The 19,662-nt window shown below is 36.2% G+C and overlaps 1 protein-coding gene across 1 annotated transcript in view; it reads left to right on the top strand.

The window, feature by feature from the left end:
- LOC133091948 (bifunctional heparan sulfate N-deacetylase/N-sulfotransferase 3) overlaps positions 1 to 19,280 on the top strand; it is a 147,714-nt gene extending 128,434 nt beyond the window's left edge. Inside the window, exons 12-13 of the mRNA XM_061191130.1 lie at positions 14,392 to 14,494; positions 19,148 to 19,280. Coding sequence (XP_061047113.1) covers positions 14,392 to 14,494; positions 19,148 to 19,267 — 223 coding nt within the window. The 3' untranslated portion in view covers positions 19,268 to 19,280. The remainder of the gene's footprint in view (positions 1 to 14,391; positions 14,495 to 19,147) is intronic.
- The last annotated feature ends 382 nt before the right edge of the window (positions 19,281 to 19,662 follow it).

Genomic DNA, 19,662 nt, shown 5'->3' with positions numbered 1-19,662 from the left:
TTTATATCCTTTTAAGTATCTCTTAGAAAAGAAAGTTTTTATTTTCTAAACAGTTTTCTATTTCAAGTTGGCTTATCTTTGGGTCTTTTTTATAGAGTATATAGCAAAGTACTGTACTTCAGAAACAAGTGGAGTATTCTATAAAAACATAATCTCTTTTTCTTATGGAATGGTCCTTGACCTGCATGCTGTGTATCTGTCCCCTTTGCATCCAGCTCAGCAGCAAGCTTTTTATTCACCTCCAAGGGTAAAGTAAAGGGAGTGTAAACTTAAGAGAAGTAATATCAAAGCAACATACTGTATACAAAGAACTATGGGTCACTTTGCACCTGGGATGTATCTGGCTAAAATTACCCCTTATATGATTCTGTAACCTTACTGGGGGCTCAGTGGGTGCAGTAGCAAGATAAGATGTGTGTAGTCTCTGAAACCACAGTTTCCGGTCCAGCAGGGCTGCCTACTCACCCTGTTGATAGATAATGTACTGCCATTCAGTTTCTTTTTATATTTTCTTGTCAATCAGTTGGCTTGACACACCTTGGAAAAACCAACAGTGTACCTGTTGTAGAATATTTGGAACTTCATGTCATTGACTTAGGTCTAAATCCTCCTTCATCCATGCCCTTTGCAATTGTTCTGAATCCTGCCCTCAAAATTTAGTTATTCTTATTAAACTAATTGTACTGGTGAGTTGTTTCTGTGGTGCTTTGGATATGCTGGAGATGACTGGGTGTAGAAAATGTATGTTCTCAGGAATGTCATTTATTGCTTCATATTTTTCCTGCTAATGATAGTGAAGACTACCTCTTCGGTAGTTTAAAAAAAAAAATTATTTAAAGCCTTCGAAGAATGTACTGAACTGCAAACAGATATGAATTCTCAACTAACCACATAAATCCAGTTCTTTGCACACAGTAGAATAAGTGAATGAAACTAGGTCTATGCAAAGGTTTTACCATACAGTCTTGGCATGAAAGAGTACTCCAGTTTAAGAGATCTATAAATTGATTATCTTCAATATTTTAAAAGTTCCAATTTCAAAACTATTTTCAAGAAAAATGGCAATAAATTTCCACTGTTAAGAGTGTTATTCTTTTCCACAATCACTACAGAAGTGTTCAAGACTTCCAAATTTCATACAGTCATGGATGGTCTATGATATCTTAAAATGACTTAGCACTGTCATCATGGATTTTAAATGATATATTGAATCCATAAAAATCTGATTTTCTTAGTGAGTGTGGTTGTGATCTGAAATAAGCAGTTTAAGCTTTAAAAAAATATAAATGGGAACTTTCTCATTCAATTAAGTAAATTCACATTTTACAATTCTTGTTCAACATAACCTTAATCCCTAAATTATAAATAACACTGATAATACTAACATTATTTTAGCTTGCATATTATGTTTTTAGTGTTTAAAAGCTGTCTAATCATTTAAGAAAAAGCAGGAAAAATAATGCTCAGCATGGAATTGTGCTAATTTGTATAAACTAAAATGAAAAAAGTAAACTTTTAATTTTCCCATGAATATATCCATTCAGGACTATACCAGCCATCAATGACTGTGACAGGAGTCTTCCCACTTACAAGTACTAGTTAAATACTAGTGAATACTGAACCTGACATCTTTATTTCTCAGTCAGTTAACCTGTTTATTAACATGAATGAAACCAGACTGAGTTATATGAATTTTTAATAATAATTTACTATGAAAACTTCAATAAATGGACAATAAGGATTTGAAGGCCAGTTGAATGAAGATTGTGCGTTTGTTTTGTTTTGTTCTGTGGATGGGGCTTAACTAAGTCATAAAGAACTGAAGCTGCTTCAGCTGTTTCTAATATTACTTCCCCTGGCAACCAAATTTATATCGTCTAGGAATTCTTTCCCTTTTTAGATGAGTTTGAGTAAAATTGTGCCAAATTAAAACTTTTTTTAGTAGCAAAAAACAGTAGCCATAGTAGCTAAAATCTGCTGCTTCTCTAGATTACCTATGAAACAGCTAGAAATGCTAAGAAGTGAAAAAGAAGAAAATAATCTACTCCAATTTCATATAAATTTGTTTTTAAAAGTGCTTATAACATTTCAAAATCAGTATATGTTTATATGTTCTAAGTATTTTATATATATTGCTTCATAACAATACTATGTGATAGACACTATTAGCTCCACTTTTCAGCTACAAAAACTGGGGCACAGAAAAGCTTAGCCAAAAGTCACTTAGCAAGTAAGTTGAGGAGGCAAGATTGAAACACAATCATTCCTCTGGAGCCTACACTGCCAATTTATTAAGCTCTTCAAATTGGCACATGAGGGACTTCCCTGGCGGTGCAGTGGTAAAGAATCCACCTTCCAATGCAGGGGACATGGGTTCAATCCCTGGTCGGGGAACTAAGATCACACATGCCGCGCACAGGGCAACTAATCCCACGCGCCACAACTACTGATCTCGCGCTCCTCAGCTAGAGAGCCCGCATGCCGCAAACTACAGAGCCCACGTGCTCTGGAGACTGCACGCCACAACTAGAGAGAAGCCTGCACACTGCAAGGAAGAGTCCGCACACCACAATGAAAGATCCGTCATGCCTCAACAAAGATCCCGCATGCCTGCCATAAAAAATTAATAAATAAATAAATAAAATATTTTTTAAAAATTGGCACAAGAACCACAGAAAAACAATATTGTAAATTTTTACTAATGAATAATATAACAAGAGGAAGTATCAATACTTCCTTTAAAAAACTGAAACCTTGGGACATCTAGGCCTGTGAGAAGAGAGGCCCTCTGAGCACCTCTGGCGTGCTGTTTGGAGCAGCGCGTTACCTGCAGGGCACTCCTGATGCAGAGCGGCAAAGGTCGTTGGAATCCGACCTTTCTTAGCCCCGTGCCGGGAGGACACACAGGGCCTCTGTGGAAGTCAGGTTCCTTAGTGTCTCTTCTCAGCGGAGGGCAGAGTCCTGGCGTTCCCGTGAGATGTAACTTCAGGAAAACAGCCGTGTGGATGAAAGGCTCTTGGTGCTCCAGCCAGGCATCAGGGCTGTGCCTCTGAGGTGGGAGAGCCAACTTCAGGACACTGGTCCACAAGAGACCTCCCAGCTCCACGTAATACCAAACGGCAAAAATCTCTCAGAGATCTCCATCTCAACATCAAGACCCAGCTTCACTCAACGACCAGCAAGCTACAGTGCTGGACACCCTATGCCAAACAACTAGCAAGACAGGAACACAGCCCCATCCATTAGCAGAGAGACTGCCTAAAATCATAATAAGGCCACAAACACCCCAAAACACAACACCAGACATGGACATGCCCACCAGAAAGACAAGATCCAGCCTCATCCACCAGAACACAGGCACTAGTCCCCTCCACCAGGAAGCCTACACAACCCACTGAACCAACCTTAGCCACTGGGGACAGATACCAAAAACAACGGGAACTACGAACCTGCAGCCTGTGAAAAGGAGACCGCAAACACAGTAAGATAAGCAAAATGAGATGACAGAAAAACACACAGCAGATGAAGGAGCAGGGTCAAAACACACCAGACCTAACAAATGAAGAGGAAATAGGCAGTCTACCTGAAAAAGAATTCAGAATAATGATAGTAAGGATGATCCAAAATCTTGGAAATAGAATAGACAAAATGCAAGAAACATTTAACAAGGATGGAGAAGAACTAAAGAGGAACCAAGCAACAATGAAAAACACAATAAATGAAATTAAAAATACTCTAGATGGGATCAATAGCAGAATAACTGACGCAGAAGAACGGATAAGTGACCTGGAAGATAAAATGGTGGAAATAACTACTGCAGAGCAGGATAAAGAAAAAAGAATGAAAAGAACTGAGGACAGTCTCAGAGACCTCTGGGACAACATTAAACGCACCAACATTCAAACTATAGGGGTCCCAGAAGAAGAAGAGAAAAAGAAAGGGACTGAGAAAATACTTGAAGAGATTATAGTTGAAAACTTCCCTAATATGGGAAAGGAAATAGTTAATCAAGTCCTGGAAGCACAGAGAGTCCCATACAGGATAAATTCAAGGAGAAACACGCCAAGACACATCTTAATCAAACTGTCAAAAATTAAATACAAAGAAAACATATTAAAAGCAGCAAGGGAAAAACAACAAATAACACACAAGGGAATCCCCATAAGGTTAACGGCTGATCTTTCAGCAGAAACTCTGCAAGCCAGAAGGGAGTGGCAGGATATACTTAAAGTGATGAAGGAGAAAAACCTACAACCAAGATTAATCTACCCAGCAAGGATCTCATTCAGATTTGATGGAGAAATTAAAACCTTTACAGACAAGCAAAAGCTGAGAGAGTTCAGCACCACCAAACCAGCTTTACAACAAATGCTAAAGGAACTTCTCTAGGCAAGAAACACAAGAGAAGGAAAACACCTACAATAACAAACCCAAAACATTTAAGAAAATGGGAATAGGAACATACATATTGATAATTACCTTAAATGTAAATGGATTAAATGCTCCCACCAAAAGACACAGACTGACTGAATGGATACAAAAACAAGACCCATATATATGCTGTCTACAAGAGACCCACTTCAGACCTAGAGACACATACAGACTGAAAGTGAGGGGATGGAAAAAGATATTCCATGCAAATGGAAATCAAAAGAAAGCTGGAGTAGCAATTCTCACATCAGACAAAATAGACTTTAAAATAAAGACTATTACAAGAGACAAAGAAGGACACTATATAATGATCAAGGGATCGATCCAAGAGGAAGGTATAACAATTGTAAATATTTATGCACCCAACATAGGAGCACCTCAATACATAAGGCAAATACTAACAGCCATAAAAGGGGAAATCGACAGCAACACAATCATAGTAGGGGACTTTAACACCCCACTTTCACCAATGGACAGATCATCCAAAATGAAAATAAATAAGGAAACACAAGCTTTAAATGATACATTAAACAAGATGGACTTAATTGATATTTATAGGACATTCCACCCAAAAACAACAGAATACACATTTTTCTCAAGTGCTCATGGAACATTCTCCAGGATAGATCATATCTTGGGTCACAAATCAAGCCTTGGTAAATTTAAGAAAATTGAAATCGTATCAAGTATCTTTTCTGACCACAACGCTATGAGACTAGATATCAATTACAGGAAAAGATCTGTAAAAAATACAAACACATGGAGGCTACACAATACACTACTTAATAACGAAGTGATCACTGAAGAAATCAAAGGGGAAATCAAAAAATACCTAGAAACAAATGACAATGGAGACACGACGACCCAAAACCTATGGGATGCAGCAAAAGCAGTGCTAAGAGGGAAGTTTATAGCAATACAAGCCTACCTCAAGAAACAGGAAACATCTCGAATAAACAACCTAACCTTGCACCTGAAGCAATTAGAGAAAGAAGAACAAAAAAACCCCAAAGCTAGCAGAAGGAAAGAAATCATAAAGATCAGATCAGAAATAAATGAAAAAGAAATGAAGGAAACGATAGCAAAGATCAATGAAACTAAGAGCTGGTTCTTTGAGAAGACAGACAAAATTGATAAACCATTAGCCAGACTCATCAAGAGAAAAAGGGAGAAGACTCAAATCAATAGAATTAGAAATGAAAAAGGAGCAGTAACCACTGACACTGCAGAAATACAAACGATCATGACAGATTACTACAAGCAACTCTATGCCAATAAAATGGACAACCTGGAAGAAATGGACATATTCTTAGAAATACACAACCTGCCGAGACTGAAGCAGGAAGAAATAGAAAATATGAACAGACCAATCACAAGCACTGAAATTGAAACTGTGATTAAAAATCTTCCAACAAACAAAAGCCCAGGACCAGATGGCTTCACAGGCGAATTCTATCAAACATTTAGAGAAGAGCTAACACCTATCCTTCTCAAACTCTTCCAAAATATTGCAGAGGGAAGAACACTCCCCAACTCATTCTACGAGGCCACCATCACCCTGATACCAAAACCAGACAAAGATGTCACAAAGAAAGAAAACTACAGGCCAATATCACTGATGAACATAGATGCAAAAATCCTCAACAAAATACTAGCAAATAGAATCCAACAGCACATTAAAAGGATCATACACCATGATCAAGTGGGGTTTATCCCAGGAATGCAAGGATTCTTCAATATACGCAAATCAATCAACGTGATACACCATATTAACAAATTGAAGGAGAAAAACCATATGATCATCTCAATAGATGCAGAGAAAGCTTTCGACAAAATTCAACACCCATTTATGATAAAAGCCCTGCAGAAAGTAGGCATAGAGGGAACTTTCCTCAACATAATAAAGGCCATATATGACAAACTCACAGCCAATATTGTCCTCAATGGTGAAAAACTGAAACCATTTCCACTAAGATCAGGAACAAGACAAGGTTGCCCACTCTCACCACTATTATTCAACATAGTTTTGGAAGTGTTAGCCACAGCAATCAGAGAAGAAAAAGAAATAAAAGGAATCCAAATTGGAAAAGAAGAAGTAAAGTTGTCACTGTTTGCAGATGACATGATACTATACATAGAGAATCCTAAAGATGCTACCAGAAAACTACTAGAGCTAATCAATGAATTTGGTAAAGTAGCAGGATACAAAATTAATGCACAGAAATCTCTTGCATTTCTATACACTAATGACGAAAAATCTGAAAGCGAAATTAAGAAAACACTCCCGTTTACCACTGCAACAAAAAGAATAAAATATCTAGGAATAAACCTACCTAAGGAGACAAAAGACCTGTATGCAGAAAATTATAAGACACTGATGAAAGAAATTAAAGATGATACAAATAGATGGAGAGATATACCATGTTCTTGGATTGGAAGAATCAACATTGTGAAAATGACTCTACTACCCAAAGCAATCTACAGATTCAATGCAATCCCTATCAAACTACCACTGGCATTTTTCACAGAACTAGAACAAAAAATTTCACAATTTGTATGGAAACACAAAAGACCCCGAATAGCCAAAGCAATCTTGAGAACGAAAAATGGAGCTGGAGGAATCAGGCTCCCTGACTTCAGACTATATTACAAAGCTACAGTAATCAAGACAGTTTGGTACTGGCACAAAAACAGAAATATAGATCAATGGAACAGGATAGAAAGCCCAGAGATAAACCCACGCACATATGGTCACCTTATCTTTGATAAAGGAGGCAAGCATATACAGTGGAGAAAAGACAGCCTCTTCAATAAGTGGTGCTGGGAAAATTGGACAGGTACATGTAAAAGTATGAAATTAGAACACTCCCTGACACCATACACAAAAATAAACTCAAAAGGGATTAAAGACCTAAGTGTAAGGCCAGACACTATCAAACTCTTAGAGGAAAACATAGGCAGAACACTCTATGACATAAATCACAGCAAGATTCTTTTTGACCCAGCTCCTAGAGAAATGGAAATAAAAACACAAATAAACAAATGGGACCTAATGAAACTTAAAAGCTTTTGCACAGCAAAGGAAACCATAAACAAGACCAAAAGACAACCCTCAGAATGGGAGAAAATATTTGCAAATGAAGCAACTGACAAAGGATTAATCTCCAAGATTTACAAGCAGCTCATGCAGCTCAATAACAAAAAAACGAACAACCCAATCCAAAAATGGGCAGAAGACCTAAATAGACATTTCTCCAAAGAAGATATACAGTTTGCCAACAGACACATGAAAGAATGCTCAACATCATTAATCATTAGAGAAATGCAAATCAAAACTACAATGAGATATCATCTCACACCAGTCAGATTGGCCATCATCAAAAAATCTAGAAACAATAAATGCTGGAGAGGGTGTGGAGGAAAGGGAACCCTCTTGCACTGTTGGTGGGAATGTAAATTGATACAGCCCCTATGGAGAACAGTATGGAGGTTCCTTAAAAAACTACAAATAGAACTACCATACGACCCAGCAATCCCACTACTGGGCATATACCCTGAGAAAACCATAGTTCAAAAAGAGTCATGTACCAAAATGTTCATTGCAGCTCTATTTACAATAGCCAGGACATGGAAGCAACCTAAGTGTCCATCATCAGATGAATGGATAAAGAAGATGTGGCACATATATACAATGGAATGTTACTCAGCCATAAAAAGAAATGAAATGGAGGTATTTGTAATGAGGTGGATGGAGTTAGAGTCTGTCATACAGAGTGAAGTAAGTCAGAAAGAGAAAAATAAATACAGTATGCTAACACATATATATGGAATCTAAGGGGAAAAAAAAGCCATGAAGAACCTAGTGGCAAGACGGGAATAAAGACAGAGACCTACTAGAGAATGGACTTGAGGATATGGGGAGGGGGAAGGGTGAGATGTGACAGGGTGAGAGAGTGTCATGGACATATATACACTACCAAATGTACAATAGATAGCTAGTGGGAAGCAGCCGCATAGCACAGGGAGATCAGCTCGGTGCTTTGTGACCACCTAGAGGGGTGGGATGGGGAGGGTGGGAGGGAGGGAGACGCAAGAGGGAAGAGATATGGGAACATATGTATATGTATAACTGATTCACTTTGTTATAAAGCAGAAACTAACACACCATTGTAAAGCAATTATACTTCAATAAAGACGTTTAAAAAAAAAAAAACTGAAACCTTAAAATGAGCTTTGTAAGTTGTCTCAGACATTATAAAAAGAATCCATTTCTACAGAAATGCAAATCAAAACTGCAGTGAGGTACCACCTCACACCAGTCAGAACAACCATCATCAAAAAGTCTACAAATAACAAATGCTGGAGAGGGTGTGGAGAAAACGGAACCCTCCTACACTGTTGGTGGGAATGTAAGTTGGTACAGCTGCTATGGAAAACATTATGGAGGTTCCTCAGAAAACTAAAAATAGAATTACCATATGATCCAGCAATCCCATTCCTGGGCATATATCCAGAGAAAACTATCATTCAAAAAGATAAATGCAGCCGTTCATAGCAGCACTATTCACGATAGCCAAGACATGGAAACAACCTAAATGTCCACTGACAGATGAATGGATAAAGAAGATATGGTATATACATATAATGGAATATTGCTCAGCCATAAAAAATGAAATAATGCCATTTGCAGAAACACGGATGTAACTAGAGATTATCATACTAAGTGAAGTAAGTCAGAAAGAAAAAGACAAATACCATATGATACCACTCATATGTGGAATGAACTTATCAATGAAACAGAAACAGAATCACAGACATAGAGAATAGACTGGTGGTTGCCAAGGGGAAGGGGGGAGGGCGGAGGATGGACCAGGAGTTTGGGGTTAGTAGATGCAAACTATCACATATAGAATGGATGGATAAGAAGGTCCTACTGTATAGCACAGAGAACTATATTCAATGTCCTGGGATAAACCATAATGGAAAAGAATATAAAAAAGAATGTATATGTAGGTATAAGTGAGTCACTTTGCTGTACAGCAGAAATTAATACAACATTGTAAATTAACTATACCTCAATTAAAAAATAAATAAATAAAAATGTGATATATATCAGTACATCCAATGGAATACTATTCAGCAATAAAAAGGAATAAATTTTGAAACATGCTAAAAAATAAATAAAAGTAATCCATCTCCAGACACATTGTCACTTTGCATAATAAATGTGTAATCATAGTGATATGCAAATTAAAGCTACATTGAGATACCATTAGAATGGCTATAATCCAAAAGACAATACCAAATGTTGGTAAGGATGTGGAGAAACTGTAAACCTCATATATTGCTGATGGTAATGTATAATATATGGCCACTTTAGAAAAGCAGTTTTGCAGTTTCTTAAAAAATTAAACAGAAGTTTACAAATAATCCAATTCCACTCCTAGGAATCTACCCCAAAAGAAATGAAAACCTATGTCCACAAAGAATTGTTCACCACAGCATTATTCATAATAGCCAAAAGCTGGAATCAATCTGATAAATGGATTTAAGAAAATTCGGCATAGCCACACAATTCAGTATTCGTTCACAGAAATGCTATTTCACTGTAAAGACATTTCAAACATTCTTGCACCTTCTAAGTGTAATCTGAATGTTCCCTGGGATTCACCTGCCCAAGGGTAAAATGAAGGTCACATTTTCATTAATATAGAGATGTTACTAGTTGGATGCTGAATCATTGGAGAATCTTGATTGTCCATGCCCACAAGTCTCTTCCAGTTATTTCTAAACATCCCCGGGTGATATTCCACACAAACTTAAGAACCAGTGCATTCTTGCTTTTTCTTTAATTCAACAAAGATTTATTGAATGACTATTATGGCATGACTCTGGGTACACAATGATAAAGTATCCCTACCTCTAGGAAAGGGTAACCATGGAGAGACACTAAACAACACATAAAATTTTCTCCAAAATGTTCTCTTCCTGAAAGCCTTTAAAGAGGATCCTAGCCATTACTAGTTCCCACACGAAATGACTAGCTGCCAGTGCCTACACAAAAAGGTTGTTTCCTTGCTGTTCTACCAGATATTAGTAGTCCTGAGGCTAATTTTCAGAGGGACACTGCTGATATTCTGAAAAGATGTGGGAGAAGATCTTTCTCCATCTCATGTCAAGCTTCTTCACTTGGGCTCTGAATTGCTCACAAGGTCCTTCATCAACATCAATCCCTCACCTTCTCAGGCAACCTGAAAAATAATATGATCTCCCTTCTACCTTCCTCTCTTTTTTGTTTCCACTATGATACAGTTACACCACTGCTTGTGAACTTATGCTTAGAGAACTTACAGATGTCTGGGCTAGGTGTCAGCTCCACAGACACACATTTTTCTCAATAAAGCCCAGCATGACAGCCCACTGCATGAGATGTAATCAATTAGCAGAGGTGAAAGAGAAACCTATTTTTCTTTTGATTTTTAATTTTAATATGTGTGAAGTTCGTGTTTCTTAAAGAAACATTCTGTCAGAAAGCTGCTCATTTTAACATAAGGCATGTGTATGTTGCAGACATGTATCTATAGTTAGGTATATTAGCAAAAAAAATCATAATAATAGCTAGTCTGGATTCTGAATTTTGATCATTTAAACACTTAAAATGAGTAAGAATTCAGTTATGGAAATTACCAATAACAAAATGTTAATGAAAAATGTTTTATCAATGGCAGAATTCCAGAAATGTTGTTGTGTTAGAGCTTCCCAGCTTTCGTGTATAGATTATTTCAATCATCGTCTCTATTTTTTAAATTTATTTATTTTATTGACCTTAGTTGATTTATTAATGCTCTCCTTTCTTATACCTCTGACTATGAAACATTTATTCAGTTGCCTTACAGATGCAAACAAGAATATAAACAACATGGAGATATATCATATTGTATCTTGATCCCACACAATTGCTTTAATAATGATCAGAAATGGGCTTTGCACAAGTAGGATGTGAGTAATCCTTTAGTGTCTCTAATATCCAAAGCAGGGCAGAGACAGAGATATAGGTTTGCCTTCTTTTCATAGGGCTATAGTTATAAAGTCTACAACATTAGCTACAGAAAGACTACTCTCCAAATCACACATTCAATCACAATATAATTTTAAATCAGCTTTATTGATGTGTAATTTACATATAATAAAATCCACCCATTTTAATTGTACAGTTTGATGAATTTTGACAAACATGTACTGTTGTATACACCATCACAATCAAGATATAGAACATTTCCATTAATCCAAAGTTTCCTCATGCTCTATTGCAGTCAGTCCTTTCCCCTCACCCCTGAGCCCTAGCAACCACTCTTCTACTTTCTTTCACTTAGCATAATGCTTTTGACATTCCTCCTTGTTGTTACATCTATCAGTAATTGGGGTTTTTTTTTATTGTTAAGTAGTACTCCATTTTATGGATATACCACAATTTGTTTATCCTTTCACCAGTTGATGGACATAGGGTTGCTTCCACTTGGGGACTACTATGAATGAAGCTACCATGAACATTTGTGTACAGATCTTTGTGTGGACATATATTTTCATTTCTTTTGGATAAAGACCTAGAAATGGGATTAGTGGGTCATATAGTAATTATGTATTTAACTTTATAAGAAACTTTCCGAAGTGTCTGTAATATCTTAAATTTCTACCAAAAGGTGTAACAGTTCTAGCTGTTCCACATCTTTGCCAACACTTGGTATTGGCCTTTTTAAATTAAGTCATTCTAGTATCTAGTGGTATTTCATTTGTGATTTTAATTTGCATTTTCTTAATGACTAATGATACTGAGCAAATTTGCATTTGTTTATTGGTCATTCATCTATGTTTTTGATAAAGTGTCTATTCTAATCTTTTACTCAATTTTTATTGGTAATGTCATCTTTTTTTATTGAGTTCAGTTGTATATTCTGAATATAAGTCCTTTATTAGATTAACATTTTACAAATATTTTTGCCCAACATGTGGTTTCTCTTTTCATTTTCTTAAGTGTTTTAGAAAAGCAAAAGTTTAAATTTTGATGTATTCAAAATTATCATTATTCTTTTATCGTTCATCCTAAGAAGTCTTTGCCTAACCCCGAAATTTTCTATGTGTTTTTTTCCTATGTTTACTTCCAGAATTCTTACAGTTTAGGTCTTAGCTCATTCATGAAATGAGATTTCATTTCAAGTTAATTTTCATATACAGTGTGAGGTTAGTGTTCATATTTTCCATATAGATATCCAATTTTTCCAGTTCAATTTATTTAAAAGACTGTCCTTTCCCATTGAACTACTGTGGCACCTACTTTTGAAAATCAGTTGACAGTAGATGTGTTGGTCCGTTTCTAGATTCTATTTTGTTCATTGACCCATTGGTGCCAATACTACACAGTCTTGATTACTGTGGCATTATAGTAAATCTTGAAACTAAATAGTATAAGATCTCCAACTTTGATCTTCTCTTTCAAATTGTTTTAGCTTGTCTAGAACAAATTATTAGCTTGTATCTCCATATACATTTTATAATCATTTTTTCAATTTCTACCAAAAAAAAAAAAAGTCCATTGGAGTTTTGGACTCACATTGAATAGCTAGATAAATCTGGAGACGATTGATATTTTTAAAATATTTAGTCTTCTGGATCTGTGAACATGGTATAGCTCTTTTTTGTTTATGTCTTCTGTAATTTCACTTAACAGTTGTAGTTTTCATTGTACAGATCTTGCATACATTTTGTGCTAAATTTATCCCTAGGTATTTCATGTTTTTATGCTAATTTAAATGTTTTTATTTCAATTTCCAGTTGTTCATTGTTTACACTATAGTTTTAAGAAAAAGTTAGAAGCAGCATTCTGGGAAGTAGTATGAATTAAAGACAAAAGGAAAAGGTGGCCCTAAATGATAATTCTTTCTAATGAAGAAAAAATTATAGCAATAGAATCGTTGAATAACAAAAGCCATGTGAAAGAATCATCATTGCTGACTGTTACTTTCACTTTTATATTCAAGCATGGAAATTACTATTTATTCATAATGAATGATAATACAGGACATACCCAGAGACCAGTGAAGAGAAAAGGCCCTCTACCTAGGGTCAGGAGGCTTAGACTTGAGTTGTCACCTGCATACTGAAAACGTATATAGTCCAAGATAAATAAACCTTGACAAGCACTTCCTTCTTTTTCATTTTTTTATTCAACTAACAGTTGGTGAGTGTTCACAAAGAGCCAAACACTGTGCTAAGTGCCATTAAATGGGACAAATGCGATACTCCATATCATTAAGGGGTTGTAAGAAAAGCTCAAATGAGAAAGGGTTATATGAAATATTTTGGTAAACTAAAATATAAGTTTAATGTGCTACTATTATTTTTATTACAATTATGCCATGAAAATCTTTCTTACAGGTGTTATTACTTTAATACAGAGCTCATACCAAAATAAGGAAGTGTCTCTGGAAAAAAATTAAATGGATTAGAGCTAGAGACTCCTGAAATTCTTCACTCCATGACACACCAAAACCCTCTTCTTCTATTAACCTGTAACTGAATGGTACAAGTACTGTGTAAATCCGTAGATATGGATGAAGACTGACTTGTCATTTTTAAAACCTGCAAAGGGAAAGAATAGGCTTGAAATTTATAAAACTTTTTCCTTCCAGATGAAGGACGTAGGCTTATTAATTTCTATTAATAGGAGACCTTCTGCTGACAGTTTTTCTATTAGAAACCTGGCAAACTCACAAATATGACAGATGGACTGAGAATTCAGAAGTATGCCAAAAGACTTTATGTAAAGTGATGCAGTCAAAAAATATGCCAGTTTCCTTGGTTATAGATTAATATCCAAATAAAAATAATCATGTTTTTGGTCAGTATATCTTATAAGTTGCTTGAAAAATACTTTTTTGTTCTTTGTATTTTTTATTTTTTTAGGTTTGATTCTCATAAAGGTTTCTGGTGTCAATTACTGGAAGAAGGTAAAACAAAATGCCTTGGAAAGAGCAAAGGAAGAAAATACCCTCCAATGGATCCTGAGGTAAGTATAGAGCTTAAAAATACAAACTAAATAAGCAAAATGATACATAAAAATATATCTATTTTCTTAGAAAAGTGATTAAAATAAAAATTCACCCTTTATAAAAATTAAAAGTGACATTTGGATTAGAATGCATTCAGGTTGCTTGTTTTGATTTTTCCAGTGATTATCTTACCTGTCATGCAAGAATAAAAGAAAACAATAGAATTTGCCATTTTGAATCAGAACGAAGAAGGCAACATCTCATTCCAAAAAGAATGATACATTCACAGAAATTTTAGCACTAAAAATGTTAACTGAAACCAAGGCAGGAAATATATCAACTGGAAATTGAAAATAGGCCCAGAAGATTTTATTTTCACTGTCTAAATAACTCTCCAGTAGTAAGTGTGGCCTGCATAATAATATTAATTATTGGTATACTAAGTTTTGAACTGTTAATACGTTAATAAGATGAAAGAATGAATATATTTCCCAAATGTGTAACATACTAGCAGATAATTTAGGCTCTGGAGAATGGAGACACCAAACTTAGCAGTAGGTATGTAGCACTTCGTGTTTTTTCTGTTCCAAATGGTGACAGAGTGATCACTTAAAGCTACAGTTTTCCCACTTTGTAGACCCTATATATTTACTTTAAAGCTTATTTCACATATATTAAAATTTATTAATATTATTTTGATTTCATAATCAGTCCAGTTAACATATAGTTTGGACATACGAATGCAAGTAGATTGATTTTGTAAAAAAAAATTTTTTTAACTCAAAAATTAAGACATTATTTGGCATTGTTTTCCCACAATGTTTAATATATTATGGTAACGAAGAATCCTGCAGTGGTCTGAGAATCCTAACATGGTGTGAACTTGTCTGGATACTTTTTAATACTTGAAGACTTTGAGGACCTTTTTTCCAACCTGATAGAGACAGAGCCTCTATCAAGCTAAGCTCACTAAGCTCATAATTAAATTCTATCTAAAAGGCATTGTGGAGGTTCTTATTCTTTTGATAAACAAATTGCATTCTCAGAACTCCAATTTTCTTTGGTGGGTTATTGAAATATACCTTCAGAGCACTATGAAAACAATCCTTACATATTAATAAATATTCAAGGGCAATTCCCATTGTATTTCAAGACAGTAATATAAAGTATCTCATTTTCATGTATGTCAAAGCTATCTCTCTATATATTTATTAAAACTAAAACATTCAAGACACTGTAGAACATCTTTCTTAGTATTTTATTTCACTCCTATCAAACACATACTGAGACACAATATTAAATTTGTGGTAGAGAAAGATAAGAAAAACATAACTTTTCAGGATATCATTATTTCCATATCTCCCAACAAGGTTACTGTGTAATACATCCCTAAGATATTTTTTCTCAAACACCTCTGACACCAAATGTGTGAGTTTTCCATACCAAGCAATTCTCCAATTTTCTGCAGACACCAGCTAGGTATCCTGCAGTTTAATCCAACTCTGACACTAACTATTCAGGGTTAGTGCAGCCCCACAGATTAAGGGCTCAGCCCCACAGAACTACCCCCTTCAGACTCCAGTAACAAGTAGTGGGTTCCCAGGTTACTCACACTTCTGTCCAACTTGGCTGCAAATCAGGGGTTCCCATGACCCCGTCTTCAGGTTTTATAATTTGCTATAATTACTCACACAACCCAGGGAAACACTTTACTTCCTATTATTATAAACAAAGAGGTACTTAGGACAAAGTCCAGAAGGGTCCTGAGCACAGGAGCTTCTCTGTCCCTGTGGAGTCTGGGGTGTACCACCCTCCCAGCACATGGATGCATTTACCAGCCCTGAGTTATGGAGGTTTCATTGCACAAGCATGGTTGATTAAATAATTGTCTATTGGTGAATAACTCAATTCCCTGTCCCTCTTCCCTTCCCTGGAGGTCGGAGGGTGGGGCTGAGAGTTCCAACCCTCTAATTATATGTTTGGTTCCTCTATAGCAACCAGCCCCCATCTGAAGCTATCTAGGGGCCCATAAGAGTCAAGTCATTAGCATAAACTCAGAAACTCAGATAAGGTTTAAAGGAACTTATTGTAAATAAGAAAAGACACTCTTTACACCCCTGTCACTCAGGAAATTACAAGGGATTTAGGAGCTCTGTGCCAGAAACCAGAGTCAAAAACCAAATATATATTTCTTATTATATCACAATATCATATACATACTGAATTTGAGGTAGTAGAATAGCTGATTTTGTGCAAATAGTGCCCAGAGAGGAGGCAAGAGTAAAGGGTCCTTCCTGGAGGTAATGGAAACACAAATGTGTACACAGATTAGAATAGGGAGTACTGTCACCACACTGCTTGCTTCTCCTTCTGCTACAGAAAAACACCAGAACCCTTCCTCACAAGTATCACCAAAACATCACAGGATGCATTTGATCCTGGAAATTAAGAATGCTGTTAGCCTACTTCCACTTTGACTTTGTTTATCAAAATATATTGTAGGAAGGGAATAAAAACTGACATTTTAAATGAATCACTAAGTCTATGACCTCTCCAAATCAACAGCATTTAATAGATTCTTTAATAATAGGCCAATAAACAACCTGATGTTGAATTTATTATATGATTCCTTATTTTACCATATATTATTATTCCCTCTTATTACATTAATTTCATGAGTTTGCATGAAGTAGACTACGTTGGCATACTTAGCATATATCCTATCTGTGATTTATCATCTAAAATAGTCCCCTTTCTGAATGATGGTCAGATAACAATGTATGTACAATAAATCCTGCATATCACTGAGTTCTGTCCTAGTAACTTTTGGCCTGAACATATTAGACTCTCAAATAGGACATGTTGTACTTTACAAATCTCATATCAGTTATCTTGCCATATGAGGGAGCAGAGCAACAAGAAGAAAGGTACTTGATTACAGGGACATGATTATAGGGACCAACATACACACATAATAGGGCACAGGACAAGGGTTTGGCTACAGAGGCAGCACTGATACAGGCAGCCAGGTTTGAAAATAATGCCAAAAAGACCAAAAAGTTGAGGTATAGTTGAGATAATCCTCAGTACCAGGAGGTACGATCCAAACTCCAAAGGGATGTGTGGTAGATATTGATCCCAGGAGGTTCAATTCTAAAATTAGTTAAGATGTTGGAGAATCCTTTGCCATATGGAAAATATTAGGGAGCAAGCTGGCAGGAGCTGGGCAGCCCCAGGCTGCTGTTGTTCCAGGGCTTTTTCTCATAAAGAGGAACAATGCAAAGTAAGACCTTAAGAGAAAACACAGTGGGGAAGTTTGGAAACTCAGCCTCTGCACAAAGGCCTAGGGCTCAGCCCTGGATTCCAGGTCTGGCTGGCAGCAAAGGAGGCACAAAATGATCAGGCCCCCAGATGGAGTATCTGGGAATATGATTTGTCTCCATCTCTCTCTGGCCTGGGTGTACCAGCTGGGCCTGTCAGTGGTTTTAGAGCTAATGACCGAGGAAGACCAAAAACAGAAGTGAGACAAAGGTTTGGGTTCTCCCTTGATCGCAGTGATGGTTAGAATATAGCACAAATGTCAGTCTGGTTCCAGTGATCATAATGACTACAGAAACCACTATGTTACATAGAAATTATCAGTATAAAACAAGATGTTTTTCTATGGCCTTTAAAATGGGGTACCAGATATGACATTTTAAAAGACTAGTACAAGGAATTAAATAAAAACTTTTTAAAGATTCAACTCAACTAAAAACCTCAGAATAGGGACTTCTCTGGTGGTCCAGTGGTTAAGACCCCATGGTGGGAAAACTAAGATCCCACACGCCACACCATGCGGTCCGAAAAATAATAATAAAAATAAAAAATAAAATAAAATAAAAACCTCAGAATAGTGTAAAGCGGGGAGGTACAGATACAGATTCAGAAATCCATCCTTCACAACATTCCCAACAATGGTCATTTAAACTACATATAAACCCCACTAAACACCATCTTACAATACAGCACTTTCCATTTCTGACAATTTCAATTATTAAACTATTTTTCTTTATTGAAGGGAAATCTACTTCCCTATAAGTCAGGATAGTTTACAAGGCATTCCTTTCCTTCCTTGGGTCAAACAGTACTAATATACCAGGTTATAGGTTTACCTAGTTTACCTACTATATTTTTAAGGTTTACCATAGTACTGTTTTAGCAATGAATATTTTGTGTATGCCTTAAAAGAGCTCTGAAGAAAATATTACCTTCAAGATCTAAATGTAAATTAATGATGACAAAGGAGTATTTTATTTTATAGATTTACCAACCCAACTCTTATTCCAAAGCCAGGATAGTTTTAATAGAGCATAATATTAGACCCAAACAGTTATTACAGCTATATTGCTAGCAATTCAATCCAGTTATTTGAACATTTAATTCTACACAAATAAATCCCATGTTTAATATGAAAACCCTTTCCCTAGTGAAAACAGCGTATGTGTTTGGAGTGTGTATTTTGAAGAACAGAGTCACTGTGCTTATATTGTGCTAAACAGCCCACATGCTTAATATCAGTTTTAAACCAGTATGGTTTACTTGACACAGATGTAAACATCGTCAAAGTATATGAAGTATACTTTAAAAAACAAAATTAAATATCCTTTCATCTCCTCCTCCCACCTCAGAGCAGAGTGTTTTTATCCAGCTACTATCGGGACCACAACGTGGAACTCTCCAAGCTGCTGCACAGACTGGGGCAGCCCCTGCCGTCCTGGCTGAGACAGGAGCTGCAGAAAGTGAGATAGCACTGAGAGAGATCTCGAGAATGCATCTCCGTGGAATGCTCACCTCTCCCAGAGCTTCCGGGGGCTACCAAAAGGCGGTTTATAAACATACCTCTTCAAATGAGAAAAAAAGAACAAAGGTCCTTCCATGTGCTGGCATGTGGATGAGTAGAAACAAAACAAACAAACAAAAAAAGTATCTGTTAAAAGCCTTGAGGCCTATGGCCTTTCTCTTAACCCATATCGGAGCCTGTGGGGTCATTGGAGACTACTGTGCACTCATGTGGAAATCAATAGCAACCAATATAAATATCAAACACAAATGCAGAACTGTCCCATTTTGTAGTAATATTTACACTTTTATATATCAACCAAGATTGGGTCTCTGTAGATTTTTAGGCCGCTGTTTGCCTGTA

The sequence above is a fragment of the Eubalaena glacialis genome, chromosome 5, assembly GCF_028564815.1.
Source record: "Eubalaena glacialis isolate mEubGla1 chromosome 5, mEubGla1.1.hap2.+ XY, whole genome shotgun sequence".
NCBI classification, from domain to species: Eukaryota; Metazoa; Chordata; class Mammalia; order Artiodactyla; family Balaenidae; genus Eubalaena; species Eubalaena glacialis.
The sequence above is the reverse complement of the archived record's forward strand: the minus strand, read 5'-3'. Positions and strand labels throughout refer to the sequence as shown.